Source organism: Carcharodon carcharias, chromosome 5 (genome assembly GCF_017639515.1).
Source record: "Carcharodon carcharias isolate sCarCar2 chromosome 5, sCarCar2.pri, whole genome shotgun sequence".
NCBI lineage: Eukaryota > Metazoa > Chordata > Chondrichthyes > Lamniformes > Lamnidae > Carcharodon > Carcharodon carcharias.
The window spans coordinates 139,193,066-139,218,430 of NC_054471.1; the positions used below are offsets into that span (position 1 = coordinate 139,193,066).

At 42.9% G+C, this 25,365-nt stretch overlaps 1 protein-coding gene across 4 annotated transcripts in view; it reads left to right on the top strand.

The window, feature by feature from the left end:
• Positions 1–2,136: 2,136 nt before the first annotated feature.
• The window catches only part of rwdd1 (RWD domain containing 1), a 33,895-nt gene continuing 10,666 nt past the window's right edge, over positions 2,137–25,365 (top strand). Inside the window, exons 1-4 of one of the 4 annotated variants that reach the window (XM_041188102.1) lie at positions 2,191–2,443; positions 13,459–13,517; positions 16,460–16,525; positions 22,817–22,947. In XM_041188102.1, coding sequence (XP_041044036.1) covers positions 13,463–13,517; positions 16,460–16,525; positions 22,817–22,947 — 252 coding nt within the window. In that variant the 5' untranslated portion in view covers positions 2,191–2,443; positions 13,459–13,462. Of the gene's footprint in view, positions 2,526–13,458; positions 13,518–16,459; positions 16,526–22,816; positions 22,948–25,365 lie in introns of all 4 variants that reach the window. The other 3 variants (XM_041188101.1, XM_041188105.1, XM_041188106.1) reach the window with 3 other exon arrangements.

Genomic DNA, 25,365 nt, shown 5'->3' on the forward strand with positions numbered 1-25,365 from the left:
AAGCAAGTGATGCTTGATAGCACTGTTGATGACTCATACCATTACTTTACTGAAGATCAAGAGTAGATTGATGGTGAGGTAATTGGCCAGGTTGGAATTGCCAGGACTTACCTGGGCAATTTTCCACATAGCCGGGTAGATGCTAGTGTTGTAGCTGTACTGGAACAGCTTGGCTAGGGCCATGGCAAGTTCTGGAATACAAGTCTTCAATACTATTGCCAGAATATTGTCAGGGCCCATAGCCTTTGCAGTATCCAGTGCCTTCAGCCGTTTCTTTACGTCACGTGGAGTAAATTGAATTGGCTGAAGACCGGCATCAGTGATGTTGGAAACCTCTGGAGGAGGCCGAGATGGATCATTGCCTCGGCACTTCTGACTGAAGATTGTAGCAGATCCTTCAGCCTTATATTTTGCACTGACGTGCTGGGCTCCCCCCATCATTGAGGACAGGGATATTTATGGAGTCTTTTCCCCCAGTGAGTTTTTAAATTGTCCATTACCATTCGCGACTGGAAGTGGCAGGACTGCAGAGCTTAGGCCTGATCTGTTGGTTGTAGAATCACTTAGCTCTATTACTTGCTGCTTATGCTGTTTGGCATGCAAGTAGTCCTGTGTTGTAGCTTCACCAGGTTGACACCTCATTTTTAGGTATGCCTGATGCTTCTCCTGGCATGCCCTCCTGCACTCTTCATTGAACCCTGGCTTGATGGTAATGGTAGAATGTGGATATGCCAGGCTGTGAGGTCAGATTGTGTTCGAGTACAATTCTGCTGCTGGTGATGGCCCACAGCACCTCATGGATGCCCATTCTTGAGTTGCTAGATCTGTTCAAAATATATCCCATTTAGCACGGTGGTAGTGCCACACAACACATTGGAGGGTACCCTCAATGTGAAGGCAGGGCTTCACCTCCACAAGTACTGTGCAGTGGTCATTCCTACTCATATTGTCATGGACAGTGCATCTGTAGCAGGCAGGTTGGTGAGGATGAGGTCAAGTATGTTTTTCCCTCTTGTTGGTTCCCTCACCACCTGCAGCAGATCCAGTCTAGCAGCTATGTGTTTTCTGACTCGGCCAGCTTAGACAGTAGTGGGGCTACCGAGCCACTTTTGGTGATGGACATTTAAGTCCTGCGCCCAGAGTACATTCTGCGCCCTTGTCACCCTCAGTGCTTCATCCAAGTGGTGTTCAACATGAAGGAGCATTGATTCATCAGCTCAGGGCGGTACATGGTAATTAGCAGGAGGTTTTCTTGCCCATGTTTTACCTAATGCCACGAGACTACACGGGGGCTGGAGTTGATGTTGAGGACTCCCACGGCAACTCCCTCCCGACTGTATCTCACTGAGCCACCACCTCTGCTGGGTCTGTCTCTGGTGGGACAGGACACACCCAGGGATGGTGATGGTGCTGTATGGGACATTATCTGTAAGATATAATTCCCTGAGAGCAGTATTTATGGGGGTCCTCATTACTTCTCCTCAGCCACATCAAGAGACACAGCTTAAAGGGAAAGAATAAAAAGTTATTTGCAGATAAGGACTAAGAAGCTGAACAATAAATTGTAAACAGAAATGGGATCCATAGGGAAATTCTCAGCAGGTCGAACAGCATCTGTGGAGAGGAAAACAAGAGTTAAGGTCTTCCACCATCAATGAGTCATACGGACTCGAAACGTTAATTCTGTCTTTCTCTCCACAGATGCTGTCAGACCTGCTGAGTTTTTCCAGCATTTTCTGTTTTTGTTTCAGATTTCCAGCATCCGCAGTATTTAGCTTTCATCCACAGGGAGATTGTCTGCCGTTTCATTGTTTCCCCGTTCGAGACTGAAATAAACGGAGACACAGTGGAATACATAACATATTCATATCGGTATTCAGCATTTTCTCCGTGTAATGCATTTGGAACTATTGGGCCACTTTTGGGACAAGTCTGCTCCTGGTGCACGGTAAAAGGACGCTGCTGCTGAGCTATGATGACGTGAACAGTGCCATTTTTGCGCCTGGCCGCTGCCTACTCCATTGGTCTTAATGACGTAACTGAGAAAATAGTCAAACTGCGCCTGCACGGCGTTGGCAGCACACGCAGCCCTACAACATCAATGAAGACGCGCAGTCAAGAGATGCTTTCCCTTTGAGTCCTCCGAGCTAACTTTGTGCTGGGCAGGGAGGACTCTGTCGTCATCTATGCCATCTTTGATGCAGTCAGTAATTCTGCGGACAACAGGGCGTGCCAGCCTTCTGCGCCTGCGCAAACCGGTGTAGACGCTGGTGGAACCGGCCGCGCGGCGCGAGGAACACTGCGCGTGCGTAGAGCCGGTTCTCGGTAGGTCTCCGAGTTTCTCTCCATGGCGCTTCTCAGCAGCTCAAGATGACCGATTACATCGAGGAGCAGCACAACGAGCTGGAGGCGCTGGAATCCATTTACCCGGACTCGTTCACAGGTGAGAGGCCTGTGGGCCGAGCTCCTGGCTGGCGGGCCAAGGATGAGTGGGAGCCGATCTTTGACCTCCCCCCGCCTGGCAGGTCTGTCTCCAGTTCTGTTCCAGGGCCTAATCCGGACATGTGAGAGTGGGACTGGGCAGGGACCGGCGCTGGAGGTGTGGCCGGGTGGGAACTGCTATGATCTCAATCCGCAACCAAATAGATAGACATTCTTGACAAGTGGCACTTTTAGCTCTCTGACTTCTGAAAGCCACCCAGGGATGAAGGAATTCATGACCCCTTGGTGTTCTCTTTATTTGGGAACAGCTGTATTGAAACTGTACCACCCAAAGATTAACCCTTACAGTAATGACGTGCGGATGTTGTTTTATAGATGTGTTGCACATGTACACACTGGGTTTAGGTAAGGCATGTGGAGTGCTGAAGCATTGAATAAGGCATTACTGAATGTTCTGGTCCGGAACAAGGAGTGGGCAGAATGCAGCCCCGAGATAAAAAAAAACTACAGACGAAACATCTCAGTAAACATTTGGATGTTCTGCTGTCCTCTCGTTGGTCTTTGTCGCTACCTTTTCTCATTCTAGGCCAGGATCTGCTCTTGTCCGTCTACTTAACCATCGTCCACAAGGAATCATAAGCATCTCTGTCTGTTAGAGAGAGACAAGTAGCCATGCTCCTAGCATGGCTGACCGGGAATCTCTCCTGCTTTTACTGTCATAGGCGTGTTGGAAGAATTAGCGGGGTTACTATCAATCTGTTTTGCCGTGTCATGAATGCTCCTTCTCTGGCTAGCAAGTCCTGCAGCAGGATTTGAACCCAGAGGTTCTACTTCAGGAACAGGCGCTACTTACTGAGTCACAGGACCTCCATTTGTCCTTGTATTTGCTTCTAATACTGCCTCTTGCTAAGTTTGCTCTGGTCTCCTCCAATTACGTCCTGGTGATTACTTTATTCACTCTTGTTATTTCCTTCACTAAATCTTGCTCTTGCATAAAATGCTTTATTTTGCATTAGAAATAAATATTTTTTGTTTCTCTTGAGTTCAGCATCCGATCTGAAGGTGTTGTAAAAGCTATTATTGCCTGTTAGTTGTGCTGTTGAGTTATTAAAACTGCAGCAGGATTGGAAGTGGCTTGGATTGTTCCTATTAGGAATGCAAGTAATCAGTAGGTATGATTGTTATTTGGGAGAGGAGATAAAATTAGTCTGCTTCAGGAACTGGACTGAGACTTCAAATAAATTTAAATGAAATGATTGCGTGTGTAGATTTAAACGTTAGAAACATAGAAACTAGGTGCAGGAGTAAGTCATTTAGCCCTTCGAGGCTGCTCTGCCATTCAGTATGATCATGGCTGATCCTCTATCTCAACATCATATTCCTGCTTTCACTCATATCCAAAAAAATTATCAATTTCTTTCTTGAATATACTCAGTGACCTGGCCTCCACAGCCTTCTGTGGCAGAGAATTCCACAGGTTGACCACCCTCTGAGTGAAGAAATTAGTTATAGATAGTCATAGAGGTCTACAGCACAGAAAAAGGCCCCTCGGCCCATCGAGTCTGCACTGGTCAAACAAGTACCTAGCTATTCTAATCCCATTTTCTAGCACTAGGCCCATAGCCTTGTATGCCATGGCATCACAAGTGCACATCCAAATACTTCTTAAATGTTATGAGGGTTTCTGCCTCTACCACCCTTTCAGGCAGTGAGTTCCAGATTCCCACCACCCTCTGGGTGAAAAATTCTTCCTCACATCCCCTCTAAACCTCCTGCCCCCTACCTTACATCTATGCCTCCTGGTTATTGATCCCTCCGCCAAGGGGAAAAGTTCCTTCCTGTCTACCCTATCTATGCCCCTCATAATTTTATGCACCTCAATCATGTCCCCCCCATAATCTCCTCTGCTCCAGGGAAAATAACCCCAGTCTATCCAATCGCTCCACATAACTAAAACTCTCCAGCCCAGGAAACATCCTGGTAAATCTCCCCTGCGGTCTCTCTCGTGCAGTCACATCCTTCCTATAATGCAGACTCCAGAACTGCACACAATACTTTAGCCGTGGCCTAACCATCGTTTTATACCGTTCCAGCATAACCTCCCTGCTCTTATATTCTATGCCTTGGCTAATAAAGGCAAGTATCCCATATGCCTTAACCACCTTATCTACCTGTCCCGTGACCTTAAGGGACCGGTGGACATGAACACCAAGGTCCCTCTGATCCTCGGTACTTCCCAGGGTCCTACCATTCATCGTGTATTCCCGTACCTTGTTTATCCTGCCCAAGTGCATCAGCTCATGCTTATCTGGATTAAATTTTATTTGCCACTGCTCAGCCCATCTGACCAGCCCGTCTATGTCCTCCTGAAATCTAAGGCCATCCTCCTCACTATTTACCACCCCACCAATTTTCGTGTCATCTGCAAACACACTGATCAACCCTCCTTCTTTCAAGTCTAAATTGTTTATATATACCACAAACAGCAAGGGACCCAACACCGATCCCTGTGGAACCCCACAGGACACAGGCATCCAGTCACAAAAACACCCCTTGACCATTACCTTCTGTTTCCTGCAACTCAGCCAATTCTGAATCCAATTTGCCAAATTACCTTGGATCCCATGGGCTGTTACCTTCGTTATTAGTCTCCCATGCGGGACCTTATCAAAAGCCTAGCTGAAGTCCAAGTAGACTCCATCAAATGCATTGCCCTCATCAACACACCTGGTCACCTCTTCGAAAAATTCAATTAAATTGGTCTCCCCTTAACAAAACCATGCTGACTGTCCTTGATTAATCCCTGCCTCGCCAAGTGTAGATTAATTCTGTCCCTCAGAATTGCTTCCAATAGTTTCCCCACCACTGACTGGCCTGTAGTTCCCTTGTTTATCTCTTCCTCCCTTCTTGAATGACGGTACCACATTGGCTGTCCTCCAGTCCACTGGCACCTCTCCTGTGGCCAGAGAGTTTTTGAAAATTATTGCCAGCGCCCCTGCTATCTCCTCCCTTGCCTCACTCAACAGCCTGGGATACATTTCATCCGAGCCTGGACATTTACCCACTTCTAAACCTGCCAGACCGTTTATGCTATGCTAATTTCTATGCTAATTTCTTCAATTATGTCACAGTCTTCCTGCCTGATTTGCATGCCCACATCGTCCCTCTCACTTGTGAGCACCGACACAAAGTATACATTTCGAGCCCTCCACACACAAATTTCCACTATGGTCCTTAATGGGCCCTACTCTTTCCCTAGTTATCCTCTTACACTTAATGCACTTGTAAAATAACTTTGGATTTTCCTTTATTTAACCTGCCAATGTATTTTCATGTCCTTTTGCTCTCCTAATTCCCTTTTTAAGTTTCCCCCCTACACATCCTATACTCCTCTGGGGCTTCCGCTGTTTTGAGTCCTCAGTATCTGCCATAAGCCTCCCTTTTTCTCTTTATCCAATCCTGTATATCCCTCGACATCCAGGGTTCCCTGGATTTGTTGGTCCTACCCTTTGTCTTTACTGGAATATGTTGGCCTTGTACTCTCCCTATTTCCTTCTTGGATGAGTCCCACTGCTGTGATGCAGATTTACCTAAAAGTAGCTGCTCCCAGCCCGCTCTGGCGAAATCATATCTGACCTTATTAAAATCGGCCTTCCCCTAATTTAGAACTCTGATTTCTGGCCCATCCTTATCCTTTCCCATAACAACCTTGAATCTAATGGAGTTATGATCACTATCTGCAAAATGCTCCCCCACTGATACCTCGACCACTTGCCTGGCTTCATTCTTTAAAATTAAGTCCAGGACCGCCCCATGTCTTGTAGGACCTTCTACGTACTGGCTTAAAAAGCTCTCCTGGATGCATTTTAAGAATTCCTCTCCCTCTAAACCTATCACACTTATTAACCCAGTTAATGTTAGGGAAGTTGAAACCCCCCACTATTACTACCCTATCATTTTTCCTCATCTTAGTCCTAAATGGCCTGCCCCATACCCTGAGACTGTGGCCCCTGGTTCTAACCTTCCCAACCAGGGGAAACATCCTCCCTGCATCCACTCATTCTAACCGTGTTAGAATTTTATATGTTTCAGTCAGATCGCTTCTCATCCTTCTAAACTGTAGTGAATACAGGCCCAGTCGAACCAAACTCTCCTCATATGACAGTCCTGTCATCCCCAGTATCGGCCTCGTCAACCTTCGCTGCACTCCCTATGGCAAGTATATCCTTTCTTAGGTAGGGAGACCAAAACTGCGTGCGACACTCCAGATGTGGTCTCACCAAGGCCCTGTATAACTGCAGTAATACATCCCTACTTCTGAACTCAAATCCTCTCGTAGTGAAGGCCAACATACCATTTGTCTTCTTAATTGCTTGCTGCTCCTGCCTACCTACTTTCATTGACTGGTGTACAAGGAGTGGATGATCCATCTTGGCCTCCTCCAGAGGTCCCCAGCATTACAGATGCCAGTCATCAGCCAATTCGATTCACTCCACGTGAAACGGCTGAAGGCATTGGATAGTGCAAAGGCTATGGGCCCTGACAGTATTCCAGCAAAATTACTGAAGACTTGTGCTCCAGAACTTGCTGTGTCCCTGGCCAAGCTGTTAAAGTACAGCTACAATACTGACATCTAGCCAGCAATGTGCAAAATCGCCCAGGTATGTCCTGTACACAAAAAGCAAGGCAAATCCAACCTGGCCAATTACTGCCCATCAGTCTACTGTCGATCATCAGTAAAATAATGGAAGGGGTCATCAACAGTGCTATCAAGCGACACTTGCTTAACAATAACCTGCTCACTGATGCCTAGTTTGAGTTCTGCCAGGGCCATTCAGCTCCTGACCTTTTTACAGCCTTGGTTCAAAAATGGACAAAAGAGCTGAACTCCTGAGCACAAAAGAAGATGGTTGTGGTTGTTGGAGTTCAGTCATCTGAGCTCCAGGACATCATTGCAGGAGTTCCTCAGGGTAGTGTCCTCAGGCCAACCATCTTTAGCTGCTTCATCAAAGACCTTCCATCATAAGGTCAGAAGTAGGGATGTTCACTGATGATTGCACAACGTTCAGCACCATTCACGACTCCTCAGATACTGAAGCAGTTCATGTCCAAATGCAGCAAGACCTGGACAACATCCAGGCTTGACCTGACAAGTGGCAAGTAACATTCGCACCACACAAGTGTCAGGCAGTGACCGTCGCCAACAAGAGAGAATCCAACCATCACCCCTTGATGTTCAATGGAATTATCACTGAATCCCCCACTATCAACATCCTGGGGGTTACCATTGACCAGAAACTGAACTGGACTAACCATATAAATGCTGTGGCTACAAGAGCAGGTCAAAGACTAGGAATTGTGTGACGAGTAACTCACCATCTGACTCCCCAAAGTCTGTCCACCATCTACAAGGCAAAAGTCAGGAGTGTGATAGAATATCCCCTGCTTGCCTGGATGAGTGCAGCACCCACAGCACTCAAGAAACTTGACACCATCCAGGACAAAGCAGCCTGCTTGATTGGCATCACATGCACAAACATTCACTTCCTCCACCACTGACGCACAGTAGCAGCAGTGTGTACCATCTACAATATGCACTTCAGGAATTCACCAAGACTCCTTCGACAGCGCCTTCCAAACTCACAACCACTAACATCTAGAAGAACAAGGGCAGCAGATTGATGGGAACACTATCATCTATAAGTTCCCCTGCAAGTCACCCGCCATCCTGACTTGGAAATATATCACCGTTCCTTCACTGTCGCTGGGTCAAAATCCTGGAACTCCCTTCCTAACAGCACTGTTGGTGTACCCACACCACAAAGTCTGCAGCGGTTCAAGAAGGCAGCTCACCACCACCTTTCCAAGGGCAACTAGGAATTGGCAATAAATGCTGGCCCAGCCAGTGAAGTCCACATCCCATGAATGAATAATTTTTTAAAAAGGACACCCAGATCACTTTGTACATCCACATTTCCCATATATCACCATTTAAATAACACTTTGCCTTTCTGTTTTTCAAACCAAAGCGTATAACTTCACATTTATCCATGTTATACTGCATCTGCCATGTGTTTGCCCACACACACAACTTGTCTAAATCGCCTTGAAGCCTCCTTGCATCCTCCTCACAACTCAACCCTGCCCAGTTTAGTGTTGTCAGCAAACTTGGAAATATTGCATTTGGTTTCTTCATCCAAGTCACATATATATATCGTGAATAGCTGGGACCCAAGCACTGATCCTTGTGGTACACCACTAGTCACTGCCTGCCACTCGAAAAAGACCAATTTATTCCCACTCACTGTTTCTGGTCTGTCAACCAATTCTCAATCCATGCCAGTATATTACCCCACATGCTTTTATTTTGTCCACTAGCCTCTTACATGGGACCGAATCAAAAGCCTCCTTGAAATCCAAATACACCACATCCACTGGTTCTCCCTTTTCTATTCTACTAGTTACATCCTCAAAAAACTCCAGTAGATTAGTTAAGCATGATTTCCCTTTCATAAACCCATGCTGACTGTCTAATCCTGTTAATGCTTTCCAAGTGTTCTGTTACCATGTCTTTTATAATAGACTCTAGCATTTTCCCCACTACTGATGTTAGGCTAACTGGTCTGTAATTCTCTAGTTTTCTCTCCCTCCTTTTTTAAATAGTGGGGTTACATTTGCCCCCCTCCAATCTGTAGGAACTGCTCCAGAGTCTATAGAATTTTGTAAGATGACCACCAATGCATCCAATATTTCTTGGGCCACTTCCTTTTGTACTCTAGGATGTACATTATCAGGCCCTAGGGATTTTTCGGCCTTTAACCCTATTAATTTTCCTAGCGTCATTTATTTTTACTGATACTGGTTTTCTTCAATTCCTCCCTCTCACTAGACATTGGTTCCTTAACATTTCTGGCAAATTATTTGTGTCCCTTTTTGTGAAGACACAACCAAAATATGTGTTCAATTCTTCTGCCATTTCTTCATTCCCCATTAAAATTTCCCCTGTTTCTGATTGTAAGAGATCTACATTTGTCTTTGCTAATCTTTTTCTCTTCATATTTATAGAAGCTTTTACAGTCAGTTTTTATGTTCCATGCAAGTTTATTCTCATACTCCATTTTCCACTTGATCAATCTTTTTGTCCACTTTTGTTGAATTCCAGACTGCTCTCAATCCTCAGGCTTGCTGCTTTTTCTGGCAATTTTATGTCTCCTCTTTGGATCTAATACTACCACAAATTTCTTTTGTAAACCATGGTTGAGCCACCTTTCCTGTTTTATTTTCGTGCCAGATAGGAATGAATAATTGTTGTAATTCATGCATACGTTCTTTAAATATTAGCATTGACTATCCGCTGTCAACCCCTTTAGTAAGGTTCCCCAATCCATCATTGCCAACTCGATGCTCATACCCTCGTATTTCCCTTTATTTAGATTCAGAACCCTAGTTTCGGATTCAACTTCTTCTCTCTCCATCCTAATGAACAATTCTAACACTTTATTGTTGCTCTACCCCAAGGGACCCCGCACAACAAGATTGTTAATTAATCCTTTCTCATTGCATAATACCCAGTCAAGAATAGCCTGCTCTCTAGTTGGTTCCCCAACGTATTGGTTTAAAAACCATCATGTACACAGGACACCATCATGTCCAGGAAATCCTCCTCCACAGTATTATTGCTAATTTGGTTTGGCCAATCGATATGTAGTTTAAAATCACCCATGATTACAGTTGTACCCTTATTGCACGCATCTCTAATTTCCTGCTTAATGCCTTCCCTTGCGTCTGCATTACTGTTTTGGGGCCTATAGACAACCCCCACAAACATTTTCTGCCGCTTAGTGTTTCTTATCTCCATCCAAACGGATTCCACATCATGATTTTCCTAGCCAATATCCTTCCTCACTATTGCATTGATTTCCTTCTTTACTAACAATGCTACCCCACCTCCTTTCCCTATTTGCCTTTCCTTCCTAAATATTGAATACCCCTGAATGTTTAGTTCCCATCCTTGGTCACCCTGCAGCCATGTCTCCGTAATTACAACTATATCATAACCGTTTATATCTATTTGCACTGTTAATTCATCTACCTTATTGCAAATGCTCCGCAGATTAAGATACAATGCCTTTAGACTTGGCTTTTTAACCTTGTTAGTCATCTTAGCTTTATTTTGCACTATGACCCCATTGGTTTTTCACCCTTGTTTTTTCTGCCTTCCACTTTTGTTTCTTACTTTTCTGTCTTTGGTTTCTATCCTTGTTTCCCTGCTCAGGTTCCCAACCCCCTGCCATTCCAGTTTAAGCCCTTCCCGATCGCGCTAGCAAACACCACCTCCCCCCTCCACCCCTAGGGACATTGGTCTCGGTCCTACCCAGATGCAGCCTGTCCTGTTTGTGCTGGTCCCACCTTCCCCAGAACTGGTCCCAATGTCCCAGGAATCTGAATCCCTCCCCCCTACACCATTTGTTCAGCCACGTATTTATCTGATGTTTCCTGTTTCCAGTTTCACTAGCACATGGCACTGGTAGTAATCCTGAGATTACCACCTTTTGAGGTCCTACTTTTTAATTTACTTCCTAACTCCTTATATTCAGCTTGTAGGACTGCAACCCTTTTCTAGCCATGTTATTGGTACCAATAAGCACCAAGACCACTGGCCGTTCATCCTCCCCCTTCAGAATGCCCTGCAGCCTCACCGAGACATCCTTGACCCTGGCACCAGGGAGGCAATATACCATCCTGGAGTCTCTTTTGCAGCCGCCGAAATACCTGAGTGTTCCCCTTCCTATTGAATCCACTATCACTATAGCCTTGCCACTCTTCTTCCTCCCCTCTTGTGCAGCAGAGCCACCCATGGTGCCATGAACTTGGCTCCTGCTGCTTTCTCCTGAGAGGTCATTTCCCCCAACAGTATCCAAAACAATATATCTGTGGGGGGGGGGGGGGCCGGCCACAGGGGACTCCTGTACTACCTGCCTTCCTCTACTCTGCTTGGTGGTCACCCATCTCCTTACAGCCCTGTCAGTCTTTACCTGCGGTGTGACCACCTCACTGAAAATGCTGTCCACGATAATCTCAGCATCGGTGATGCTCCACAGTGAATCTACCTGCAGCTCAAGCTCCGAAATGCAGTTAACCAGTAGCTGCAGCTGGACACACTTCCTGCTCGCGTGGTTGACAGAGACAGTGGAAGTGTCCATGATTTTCCCACATAGTGCAGGAGGAGCATATCACGGGTGTGACCTCAGCTGCCGTGACTTGCCTTTTAGATTAAGCTCATTAGTTACTCCTTTTAAAGAATACTAATTATGCTAGGGGCTTTATTCCACTCCAAACACTCCCACTACAATCCAAAGTCCTCACCTTATTTTGTTTAAGCTAATGGACTGCAGCAGTTTAATTAGTAGAAAAAGTAGAAGTACTCACCTGACCCTACTAACTGTTCCCTGCATCACGTCACTTTTTGAATCGTGACATCCTTGCTCCGATTTCAACCCTGAGTCACCCTGTAACTCTCACTCTGTCCGCGTGCTGCTTTCAGCCCCAAGTTCAGCTCCCACTCTTTTTAAATCTCTGCTTTAACTCTCCACTCCCGTTCTTTTTAAATCTCCACTCGGACGCTCAGCTCCCACTCGGACGCTCAGCTCCCACTCTTTAAATCTCCGCCCCAACTCTCAACTCCCGCTCTTTTTAAATCTTACCAAGTTTGCTGCTCCTCTCGCACTGCCTCCTGGTTCTGCTGTGGTGTTGGGCCTGGTTTTCCTTATGCTTTAAAATCACAGCTCCTGTCACACTGCCTCCCGGTCTCACTCTGGGGGACCACCAGCTGTTTTATCTGCTCCATTGCTCTCGTGCTTTTTTTTTTTGTTGCAGCCGACCCTTAGCTCCCAAATGCACAGAGGTTCTTTCAAATATATAAAGAAACATTTTGTGAATTTCTCTTTACTTGGCTCTCTAGCTCATATTTCAAAAGGAGATCTACAGTGTATACCTAATGCACACTTCATGGAAAACTTTCATGTCATTGGTCTTTTTTCTTTTAAATTCAATTGAATCCCCATTTCTTGTCTCTGACTCATTCCCTTCACATGACTTACTCCAGCCCTGATCCTTGCAGCACTTGAATTGCATTTCGACGAATCAAGTGGTGCAGTTCTTAAGACCAGCTTGTGCTTGAGCTTTTCAAATGCTTCCTAAGTATTTAGTATCTCTATTTGTTTCATCTAATTTCTAATGTTTAAATCCAGGGGCGGCCCTGGATGGATCCTTCTCATTTGCCAAGTGTTTTAATGGATCCAGCCAGCTCATCCCTGTCTCCATAATATTTGCATTGTACAGCCTCGTCTGGACCCCAACAGATTCCTGTGTTTCAAATATAATGAAAGCTTAGGAAAAATTTAGTCAGGAATGGAAATGATGAACAGAGACTGTCCACATTTCCCAGGGCTTGCTCCCTTTCTCCAGTACTGCTTTTTAAAATTTGTTCATGGGATGTGGACATAGCTGGCTAGGCCAGCATTTATTGCCCATCCCTAATAGTCCTTGAGAAGATGGTGGTGAGCTGTCTTCTTGAAGTGTTGCAGCCTAGGTGGTGTAGGTACACCCACTGTGCTGTTAGGGAGGGAGCTCCAGGATTTTGACCCAGCGACTGAAAGAATGGCAATATATTTCCAAGTCAGTATGCTGCAGTCAGACCTTGACAGCCTGTCCCATTCCAAAACCTAGGAATCCCTAACTACAATGAGGCTCCAAGAGTTATCTGGTAAATCAATCCCCATTTTTGACACCCCAGACTCATCCTTCATGGTACTTTTATTTCCCAGCTCATTTCCATTGCTATCAATGCAGAGAAACTCCATTAACAGCCTCCTGCTAACCCTGTAAATCTACTTACACTTTGCTATTATTTTCCTATTCCTATGAACACAGCTTTGAAAAATCACGGTAAAGATTTAAATGCATAGGCTTGTAAAGATAGTTGATTATAAATGAACAAATTCATTTCTTTTTCAGAAACATGAATACAAGTTTAAAAAAGAAACTCCAAAATCTTGTAATGAAAAGAGAATTTGGTGTGTTCATAAATCATTTTATATTTATTCATGGATGGGGGTGTCACTGGCTAGGCCATATTTTATTATCCATCTTTAGTTGCACCGGTGCTTTGAATTGAGTGGCTTGCCCAGTTAGTTAAGAGTCATCCCCACTGGTGTGGAACTGGAGTCACCTATAGGTCAGATGGGATAGGAACATCAGTTTCTTTTCCTAAAGGACATTAGTGAACCATTTAGGCTCTTGCAACAAAGAAGGCCACTTTTACTGATAGCAACTTTTGTTTTCAAACTGCTGTGGTGAAATTTGGATTACTGGCCCAGCAACATAAGATGGTTTGTTAGAAAATGACTGCGTTTATTTTTGCCACAACAAAGTAGGGGGCACTTCCTGCAAATACGCAGATGCAGTGTCAGGACCAGAGCCTGTGACTTTAAAGTGAGAGATGTTTTTAAGTGCAACTCTGCTTTCTGTTACTGAATTATGCTTTTTTTTTGCAAGTTGGTGTCTTTAACTGTTTTTGTCGTAAAGGAGACAGTTATATGGAAAATACTTGCAACTACTCAGAGCAGCCATTGTGCCAAAATTGAGGAAAACTGTCCAGTGAATTGCTCGAAATAGTAGTTTACTTTTCGTGGAAGAATTTGAATGTGTTTGCTGAGTAACTATACATTCTATTAATATATCTTTAGTGTTCAAAATTTGATTATGAAGGACCTTACTTTGGAGTTTTATTTATGATTAGATGTTTTATTTAAGGTAAAGATTTGGAAATTATTAAATAAAGCAATACTGTCTTTTAAATATTTATCCCAGTAGTGAATACAAGATGACTGGGAGCGACTGGTAGATATTTTTTTATGTTTTTTTGCATGTCCTCATTATCTCCTGATTTATTCTCTGTCCTACAATATAGCTACTGTTCGGAAGGCCTATAAACTACATCCCACCAGTGTCGCCTTCACCTTGTTATTTCTTACCTCCACCCATATGGATTCTACATCCTCAGATCCAAGATCCTTTTCTTGCTATCGTACTTATTCCATCTCATACTAACAAAGCTACCCCACCATCCTTTCCTTACTGCCTGTCCTTTCGAAAAGTCACATACCCCTGAATATTTAGTTCCCAGCTTTGATCCCCTTGTAACCATGACTCCATATTGATAATAAGATCATACTCATTAACCTCTATTTGTGCCATTAATTCATTTATTTTGACTCTTTACCATTTTTGCCCCTTTGACCTTATTTGCTGCTTTTGTTTATGTTTGTACACTCTGCCCCTTCCTCTGGGAGTCATTACCTAAATAACTGCCCTGCAAGGCTGCCATGCCCTTTTGCTTTGTAAGCCTACGTATCCCTTTTCCAGAACCCCCCCCCCCCATTTAGTTTAAAGCCCTCTGTGCAGCTCTAGTTACCTGGACACTAGTCCCAGCACAGTTAAAGTGAAGCCTATTCCACTGGAACAGCTCCCTTCTACCCCAGTACTGGTACCAGTACCCCATAAACTGAAACCCATTCCTCCCACACCAATCTTTGAGTCACGCATTTAACTCCTTGACTTTATTTACCCTATGCCAGTTTGCCCGTGGCTCAGGTAGTAATCCTGAGATTATTACCTTGGAGGTTCTGCTTTTTAATTTAGCACCTAACTGTTCAAATTCTTTCAGCAGAACCTCCTTTCTAGCCTTATCAATGTCGTTGGTACCGACGTGGACGATGACAACTGGATCCCTCCCTTCCCAATCCAGGTTCCTGTCCAGCCCTGAGGAGATGTCCTTAATCCTGGCATCAGACAGGCAACACAGCCTTTGGGACTCATGCTCATGGCTGCAGAGAACAGTATCTGTCCCCCTAATTATACTGTCCCCTATGACTACTACGTTCTTATTTCCTCCCCCCAGTTGAATGGCTCCCTGTACCACGGTGCCGTGGTCAGTTCGCTCATCCTCCTTCAGTCCCTGCTCTCGTCCACACAGCTGCAAGAACCTCGTAACTGTTGGACAGTTGCGAGGCCGAGCCTTCTCAAAAGCTACCCCTGGGTCCCCTTATCTGCTTCACCTGCAGTCACACCCTCCTATCCTTGATCACAGACCAAATTTGAATTATCCAGCCTGAGGGGTGACCTCCCTCTTGGAGCAAAGTGTCCAACTTGACCCCTCCCTGATGTGGCACAATGCCTGCAGCTTGGACTCCAGCTCCTTAACTTGGCTCTGAAGTTCCTTGAGCTACAAACACCTGGTACAGATGTGTTCGCCCTGGATCACCTTGGTGTCCAGCAGTACCCACATGTTGCTGCAGCAACACAACACCTGTCTTGCCATCGCTATTGTATTTTATTCAAATGATCAATTAATTAGTCTAGTATCCCTGCTCTTTACACTTTATTGTAATTATTTATTATTTACCAACTGATCTAACCTGGCTTTGTGGGCAATCCCTGCACATGTTCAGCTCGTTCACTTTTTCAAATAAACACAACCTTTTATAAAGCAGGAAAGATGACACTGGGTCTAAAGACAGCTTCACAAGTGACTCCTCTTAAACATTTCAAAATCACTGTCATTCCTGCTAACCAGAAAGGCCTCAGAGACAGTTGTGCATTGCACCGGCAGCCACAGTGTGGGCTGAGTGTGCATGTGTAATGTCTGACACCTTTGCAGTTGATGGCAGGATTTAACCTTGTTATAAAATAGCGCATCCTCTGCCATGTTGTGCAGTGTAACAGGAGATTTACTAAAGTACAGATTTGACTCCTGATGCTCCAGCCAACTGGAATTATGTGAACTGTAGCTTTATGCTAACAGAGGGAAAACCATAAGGAATAAAAGAATGCTAATACTACGTTATGGGGAAAAGAGAAATGTGTATAAACTGCTTTTTTTGGCGTATTAGTATATTTTACTTGAAGGAGTTTATATTAGTTCAGACTATTTTTCTAATATTTAGTTTTTTTCCAGTGGTGTTGGAGAATCCTACAAGTTTCACTATCACAGTAACATCTGACACTGGTGAAAATGAAGAAAGTAAGTGCATAAATTTGGTTAAATAATGCTTTATTGAGTATTGCACTGGATTTCATTTAATTCCATATAAGTTTAAAATAGAAAGCTTGATTGGTTGTGCGTTATGTTACTGATTCCATATTTGCAGACTCGATGGGTGGAAGGGCCTCTTCTGCACTGTGAGATTCTGTAATCCTGTGTAATCGAGGAAGTATGGAAAAGCGCTGGAAAGTATCCATTTGGATTTTTTGAGGCCATTGATTCAATCAACTTCAGACAATGTGCTGTGTGATGGACTATACAGAATTGAAAGCTTTTGAGGGTTCAGAATAAACACACAAAACACTTTCTCCTTGCCCCACCCAAAGTAAATGTGCAAAATTGCACACTATTAACCTAAGACAATCTCTATTACATGGCTCCTGGAGCAGTTGGGTCTCCTGCAGTGGTTGGGTTGGATTGATGACATTATTTTATATTATGATATATTCCTTACTGTATTTTCTGATCTGTTACAATATTTGTTCCATTTTTAATTAGATATTATTCAACTTTTTTTTAAATCATGCATTTTGGGACCCGGGTCAATGTAAGTCACAAAGGATGAGGTAATGGGTGAGTGGAACTTAGTGTCAGATGAGATACAGGCAGGAGACTTCTGGATGATCTGAAGTTTATGCGGAGCATTGGAATAGTCTAAGCTTGAGGAATGAATATTGTTTTCCAACAGATAGCCAGCAGCACAGATGGGTACCACTACATGGTTGAAATGAGTGGTCTTTGTGACAGAGGGAATGTGGGGTTGGAAACTTAGCATGGCAAAGTGGAACAACAAGGTGTAGCATGATGAGGAGGCAGCCAAGGGTGGAACCTTGGGAAACTTCAGAGGTGCTGTTGCAGGGGCAGGATGCGAAGTCATTGCTGTGGAGGCTGTGACTTTGGTCATATGGGTGCAGGGAATCAAACGAGGGTTGCCCTATTGAGCTAGACAACAGAAAAGAGGCTTTGAAGGAAGATGGTGTGATTGACCACATCGAATCCTGGAGAGAGGTCAAGAAGGATGAGGACAAATACTGCACCACAGTTGGCGAGCTTGCTGTTTAGTCTTGGGTGGCGACTTGAAGAGGTGGGGATAGCAATTTTGAAAAGTAACGGAACAATGCCAAAAAAGATGGGAACGTTTTACAATATCAGTTAAAATGGGGGCCAGGATGGGAGGGAAGATGCTCAGCAGTTTTGTGGGAATTTGATTATGTACCAGGTGGTGGATCCCACAGACAGGATGAACTTGCAGAATATATAAGGGGAGATGGGTCAGAAACAGAGTAAGATGTGAATTCAAAGTAGGTAGAAATGAAGGGAAGAAGGGTGATGCAACAGAAGCAGATGAATGGATGATTTTCTATCCCTAGAACAGGATTACGCTGAGATTCCCTACTGCAACAGAAGAACAGCTTCAACCTTGGGCCTTGACTTTCCCTGCTTTCAACCCCAGAAGGGTCTTCTACAGCTGAACAAATTTTCAGGTTCAAGTGATGGTTCCCTAATATTTGGCCCAAATGCCATTCAAGCCTGATTCTATTCATCCTTTTTTTAATTTAAAAGTCTACTCTTAGATGCGATTCCATGATTAGGCAGCATTTTCCGAAAAATGTTGAGTGTGCTAACAGCCCCATATTGAATAACTTCTCCTTTGACTGTACTCACTTGCTCCAAAACATAGGAATGGAAGTCTGTATGGGATATGTGTAACATTCATTGTTCCGGTCTTACTTTGGTCCCTGCCCTCACCTCATATAGATGAGGATACAAGTATATTGGTGCTGTTTCCCGCTGTTGTTCTGAACTGGAAATTTTCATCAATTCTACTTCCAATTTCCAGGGAAAGGATGGGGTGGGGGGGGCAATGGATCTAGTCAAATTGTTCTTGTAGCGAGCTGTTACCGTTCTATGATCCCCTCGCCTCCACATGATCCATATCTGACTCTTCCCTTCCTCAACTTCTCGATCTTTGTTTCTGGGGATTATCTATTACCCAGTATCTGCTGACTCCCACATGCACCTTGATTACACCTCCCACCCAAAATTTGCTTAGAATGTTAGAATAATGCTCTCCTTATTAATGATCAAATGGCCAGGCATTACAACTAATTGCTGGTTGATTTGTGCTGCTCCAGTGTTGGCTATATAAAAATTGTATCTCATGCAAACCTCCCAGCAGTTTTTGTGAAGTTCCTGAATTTCCGCATTATTTGCCCATTACAACTTATCTTAAGCCTAGTAGTTAATATCTCAAATAATTAGTACCCTTCTAACAATGTAATAGTTGTTAGCAACTGTCAATCAATCCCAGAAAGTAAATGATTAAAAGTATGAAGTATCATTCCTTCAAATTGTGAATTGTGGTTGAAGATTCCTTTAAGCTATTTACATTTTTCTCTTCCTCCCTCACTTTCCCTTTTTATACCTAATTTGACATTAAATTCACTCTCCTCAGTCCTTCCTCTTTTTATTTCTTAATCCTTTCATTTTATTGGTTAATGAGATTTGGGTTGATCTGTTGTTCACCAAGTTCCTAGATCCACTTTCAAAAAAATTGTGTACAAAATACTTTAAAACCTGGATGTGCACGAACATGTCTTAACAATGCACTGAGATGCCCTGCCCCAGCAAAATCTGGGCCATTGTAATATGTTCTTAGAATGTAGCATAAGTAACAGCAATTTTAAAATCAAACACGTTTTGTTTGATTCTCTGAATATTATTGGTACCATAATTGCTGTAGCTGATTGGGAAGTGTAGCGAATTGAATAAAAGTACAAAATTTTAAATAGCACATAACCAGGATTAAGAAATACCTGTGTTGCAAATGAGAACTCGCTTCTTGCAGTGAGATTAAATACTTTTTCTTCCTAATGTAAGTAGCAGAGAATTTTGATTTAAAATTGCCAACCAAATTGTTAAATAGCTTTTTAAAAAAAAATACTGAAAGGAGTTTTAATTGATTTGATCAGAGGATCACATGATTGCTTAAAGAACTGTAACAATAATGTAGTTATTGGTAGAAAATAGATATACAGTACACAGCCATGCACCTTTTGTTAAATTAAGTTGGCATATAGTATGTATAGTTTTTACCATCATGATACACTCTTAAACATTTGCGTATTAACCTTTTCTGAATACAGCCATGTATTTTCCCATTCAGGATATTTTGGGGAAAATGTCGCTGCTTAATCAATCTTGAAGTCATCTAAAACTCTGTTGCTCATGTCCTCACTCAAACTAAATCCTTTTCACCCATCGCCCCTATACTCGCTGACCTACATTGGCTCCCAATTCAGCAATGCCTTAAAATTCTTGTCCTTGTTTTCAAATCTCTCCATGACTTCACCCCTGCCTATCTCTGTAATCTCCAGCTACATGACCTTTGAGATAACTGTGCTGTTCTAATTCTGGCTTCTTGAGTATCCTAAGTTTTAATTGCTTCACCACTGGCGGCCATGCCTTCACCTGTCTAGGCCGTAAGCTGTGGAATTCCCCCCATATGCATCTGTCTCTTTTTCCTCCTTTCAAGATGCTTTCTAAAACCTACTATTCTTACCAAACTTTAGGCATCTGCTCTAATATCTCTTTACATGGTTCAGTATCAGGTTTTAACTTATAAAGTTCATTGGGAACAAGGCTCTGGTTAAGTGCATGATAATGACGATGGATGCAGCATTATGGGGAGGGATTGCACGGTGGATAGATCAGTTGAACCAGTATCGCCCCCTCCCACCTTTTTCTACATTAAAAACACCCTCAGGTGAGGTTTTATGTGGTATGCCAAGTTTTAGGTGAGGACCAATATTTGGAGAAAAAGACTAACGAGATAAATTTCAAGCATATAGTGCTCATAAATCACAAGAAGAGCCTGAGCTTTTCTCACACCAGAGCTTGGGTATGTTTCTTTTCGTATAATATTGATAATTCTAACAACATTTGTTTGTTTATTGTCTCTTGCTAGCCTCTTATTACTGCATGCTACTGAGGCATGTAGTATCCATTTGCCCATCACTTTTGATTTGCAGTGAATTGGGATTATATCCTTTGTCAGAAGTTACTGAACACTACTGTCATAAAGCATCGCACATATTTTTGAGCTCTTGGATTTAGCTTGTCCAGCAAAATCACAGAACTTTGCAGCACAAAAGGAGTTCGACCCTGATGTGATGGCTGGGCTTTTTGAAAGCACTTTTCATTATCTCAATTGACAGTTCTTGCCCCAAACCTCTAGATGGCAGCTTACGCCATAGGAATGGACATGTCACAAGTTTTGCTAGCCTGTTTTTCCAGATTGGGCGTTACTACCCTAAAATAAAAGCAAAAAACTGTGGATGCTGGAAATCCAAAACAAAAATACCTGGAAAAACTCAGCAGGCCTGACAGCATCTGCGGAGAGGAACACAGTTAATGTTTTGAGTCGGTATGACTCTTCAACAGAACTAAGGAAAAATAGAAAAGAGATGAAATATAAGCTAGTTGTGGGGGTGGGGGGCGTGGGACAGGTAGAGGTGGATCGAGGGCCAGTAATAGGTGGAGATAACCAAGAGATGTCATAGACAAAAGGACAAAGAGTTGTTGAATTTGGTGATATTATCTAAGGAATGTGAACCTTAGCTGGGGTGGGGGGAAGGGAATGAAATAGACTAAAAAGCAGAGATAAAACAATGGGTGGAAATACATTTAAAAATAATGGAAATAGGTGGGAAAAGAAATATCTATATAAATTATTGGAAAAAATGGGGATCGGAAAGAGGGTGAGGATGGAGGAGAGAGTTCATGATCTAAAATTGTTGAACTCAGTATTCAGTCCGGAAAGCTGTAAAGTGCCTAGTCGGAAGATGAGGTGCTCCTCCAGTTTGCGTTGAGCAATGGAACAATGCAGCAGGCCAAGGACAGGCATGAGAGCAGGGTGGAGTGTTGAAATGGCAAGCGGCAAGGAGGTCTGGGTAATGCTTGCGGACAGACCGAAGGTGTTCCGCAAAGCGGTCACCCAGTCTGCATTTGGTCTCTCCAATGTAGAGGAGACCATATTGGGAGCAGCGAATGCAGTAGACTAAATTGAGGGAAGTGCAAGTGAAATGCTGCTTCACTTGAAAGGAGTGTTTGGGCCCTTGGACGGTGAGGAGAGGGTAAGTAAAGGGGCAGGTGTTGCACCTTCTTCGGTTGCATGGGAAGGTGCTGGGGGGCGCGGTGAAGGGAAGATGTGTTTGCTGGTGGCATCATGCTGGGGTTGGTGGAAATGGCAGAGGATGATCCTTTGAATGCAGAGACTGGTGGGGTGAAAAGTGAGCGCAAGGGGGACCCTATCATGGTTCTGGGAGGGAGAGGAAGGTGTGAGGGCAGATGCACAGGAGATGGGCCGGACACGGTTGAGGGTCCTGTCAACCACCGTGGGTGGAAAATCTTGGTCAAGGAAGAAGGAAGGTATGTCAGAGGAACTGTTTTTGAAAGTGGCATCATCAGAACAGATGCGACGGAGGCGAAGAAACTGAGAGAATGCAATCCCATAGCCCTATTGTTGTAAAGTGGCTTATCTCACAACTCACTGAATATGCCGAGGGAGACCTGTTGCACAAACAATATTTCATTTTCAATATTGACTACAATGTTGCTTCACTCATCCAAACCTTTAGTCCGTGGAAGTGACCATGACTGATCTTGTTTAGAAATCAAAGAACTAACTTATTCTGTAGTCTTGGGTGCGTTCTTTGTCTAGTTGTCAATATTTAACACTGGTCTCTTTTTAAATTGTTGAGCCTCCTGATAGGATTTTTAAATAAGTATTGAATTGCATAGTTATGCCATTATATTGAAGCCAACTTGCTCAACATTTAAGGAGTAGGTATATAAAAAAAGTTATTAGAAATGTATTGAAAGTCACAAGGAATGGGAATGGAGTAGGTGGCTCCAATGGGGAGCTGGCACAGACACAATGGGCAAAATGGCCTCTTATGCTGGAATTCCCTTGAGTTTATTGCCAATTTCTGCACTAAGCTAAGTGTATCACAACTTTGACATGTTTTTAATTGGATAGCAATGATTCCTAAAGTAATGGTTTTACATGGCTCATGTTTAGTTTAAGTGTGAGACTGAAGCTGCTTTTCACTGATCCTTCAAATCATGCTTGTATTAAGCTAAGAAGTTTTACAATAATTACAGCTTATATAGATACGCTTTATTTTAAACCTGAATTTGTGCTTGTTTGTAATACCTGTAGATACTGTAAGCTATTGAATATTAAATCCAATAATTGTCTTTTAATAGCTGTTGAAGCAACCATCCAATTCACATATGTAGAACAATATCCAGATGATCCTCCAAGTTTTGAAATCATTGGGCAAGAGAATCTTCAGAAGTCTGATGTTGCAGATATAATAACACTATTAAATGAACAGGTGAGTGAACTGAAGATTTAGCATCTGGGCATAAAGCAGCATGCAAATATGTTGGAATGAGGCAATTAGAGAATAAACACTCCTATGACAGTTCAGTTTTTGTTTATTATGGGTGTGTGACCCTTCTTAGCTGATCTAGAAGAGCACAAACAACAGCTTACAGGAAATGCTTCATCATGAACAAAAGGAAAAGGACCCAGCTCTGCTTGAATACAGCACATATTTAAAGTAGAGGTACAAACAGTATTTTGAACACAAAGTGATATATTCCTAGACATAATGGAGGGCCTCTTAAGTTGCTTGGGGTGGGAAATAATGGAGCTGGGTCTTCATACTTATATATTGTCAATGACAAACAGAATTTTTTTTTTGCTGTTGGCTTTGTTTTTGATTCGCAGTAGCTACCACATGTGTTAATCTCGTTAGCTCATAAACCTTCAACCACCAGAATTTAATGTTTGCTTCACATCAATGATACCAATTCTAGGCAAATGGAATTTTGGCCTATTTTGCTAGAAGTCCTGTTACAACTGTACAGGGTGTTGGTGAGGCCGCACCTGGAGTCCTGTGTACAGTTTTGGTCTCAGTATTTAAGAAACGATATACTGGCATTGGAGGCAGTTCAGAAGAGATTCACTAGGCTGATTCCTGGGATGACGGGGTTGAGCTATCAAGAACAGTTAAACAGGTTGGGCCTTTATTCATTAGAGTTTAGAAGACTGGGGGGTGATTTTACTGAAATGTACAAGATTCTGAGGGAGTTTGACTGGTTAGATGTTGAGAAGATGTTTCTTGGGGAAATCTTGAACTAGGGGACATAGTTACAGAATAAAGGGTCACTCACTTAAAACTGAGATGTGAAAGAATTTCTCCTCTTGAGGGTAGTGAATGTCTGGTATTCCCTACCTCAGATAGTTGTGGAGGTTAGATCACAAAGTATTTAAAGAGGAGGTAGATAGATTTTTGAAATGTTGGGGAGTTGAGGGCTATGAGGAGCTAGCACAAAAGAGGAGTTGAGGCCTGGGGCATATCAGCCTTGATCTTATTGAATGGCGGGGCAGGCTTGAGGGGCCAAATGGCCTACTCCTGCACCTATTTCTTATGTTCTTATTCCTCACAATACATGATAGCTGCATTGCATACTGATGTGTGATGTATGTTGCTAGATGGCATCACTTAAATGATGTGTTTACACTTTGGAACCTATTTTTTTTGTGCGATGTCCAAAGACAACTTGGGAGTTTTATTGCCAAAACCGAAAGAAAATTATTTTCTTGTTTGCCAACCCTCAAAGCTGGGAATTTAAAAATGATTTTAATGTTCCTTGTGCACAACCTCCCATTACGTTTTCCTTTTGTCAGACTGCAAATTACAGGTAAATTAAGACATGGAGTTTATGTTGGAAAAATCCTAACAAAGTACCATTGGTGAATTGCATTCAATTTAGCGCTTCCATTACCTAGTTAAATACAAACTCTTCTGGGTTTGAAACTACAATAGTGCTGTTGTTTTTTTTGTGGCAGCGGGAAGGATAAAGGTTTAGCTTTCCATGTGGTGATTTGATTTTCATCATTTCAAAATTGTTTTATTTAGACCTTTTAGTTTTTTATCTTGCAGATATGCACCAATGTTACTTTAACAGTCATTAAGCTATACTGCAATTGCTGTTTGCAAACTGGTGTTTAATTTATTTATGCAGCATGTTTCTCATGCCCAGGTCAATTTGGGAGCAATTTGTGTTAATATGATGCTTCTCATTGTTTGAAATTCATATGCTATATTCCTGTTTCCCTGGCCACCCTCTGTCCCTGTATTTTTTGTTTTCTCCGTGACAATTTCTCTTCCCCAGCCCTCTAGTTACCTGTCTGGTTGCTGTGGTGAATTAAAATGGTGGTCCATATGCCCCTTCTAGATTTTGTTTTTGACTCACTCAGCTGACTTTTAATGCTGCCATTTGTAGTAGCAAGGTTAACTTGATGGAATTGAAACTACATGTCTCCTTGACTCTGCAAGATGGTGCCAAAGCATGGCACCTCAATGCTATATTCTTCTTACAAACTAAAATAACACTCTAGCATTTCAAGTTAGCCACAATTTATGCACATGTACAGCTATTATTAAAATGTTACTCAGTAATTCACTGCCAATTTTTTTAGAACTCTGTTTGAAGTTCATTAATATCCTATTGGTAATATTATACTAGTCAGCACATGCCCTGTTCTGCTGCCTTATCAGTATGTGATTGTAAGTATAAACTAGACCATGAATTAGAAAAGTGAGTGAGAGGAAAGTAAATCAGTTCAAAAAAGGAAAGCAGATGGCTTTAAGTCCACTAGAAATGAAAAAGACATGCGTATTAGTTTTTGTAACAAGACTTAATTATTTTCAACAGTTGAATTCTATTCCAAAGCTCAACTT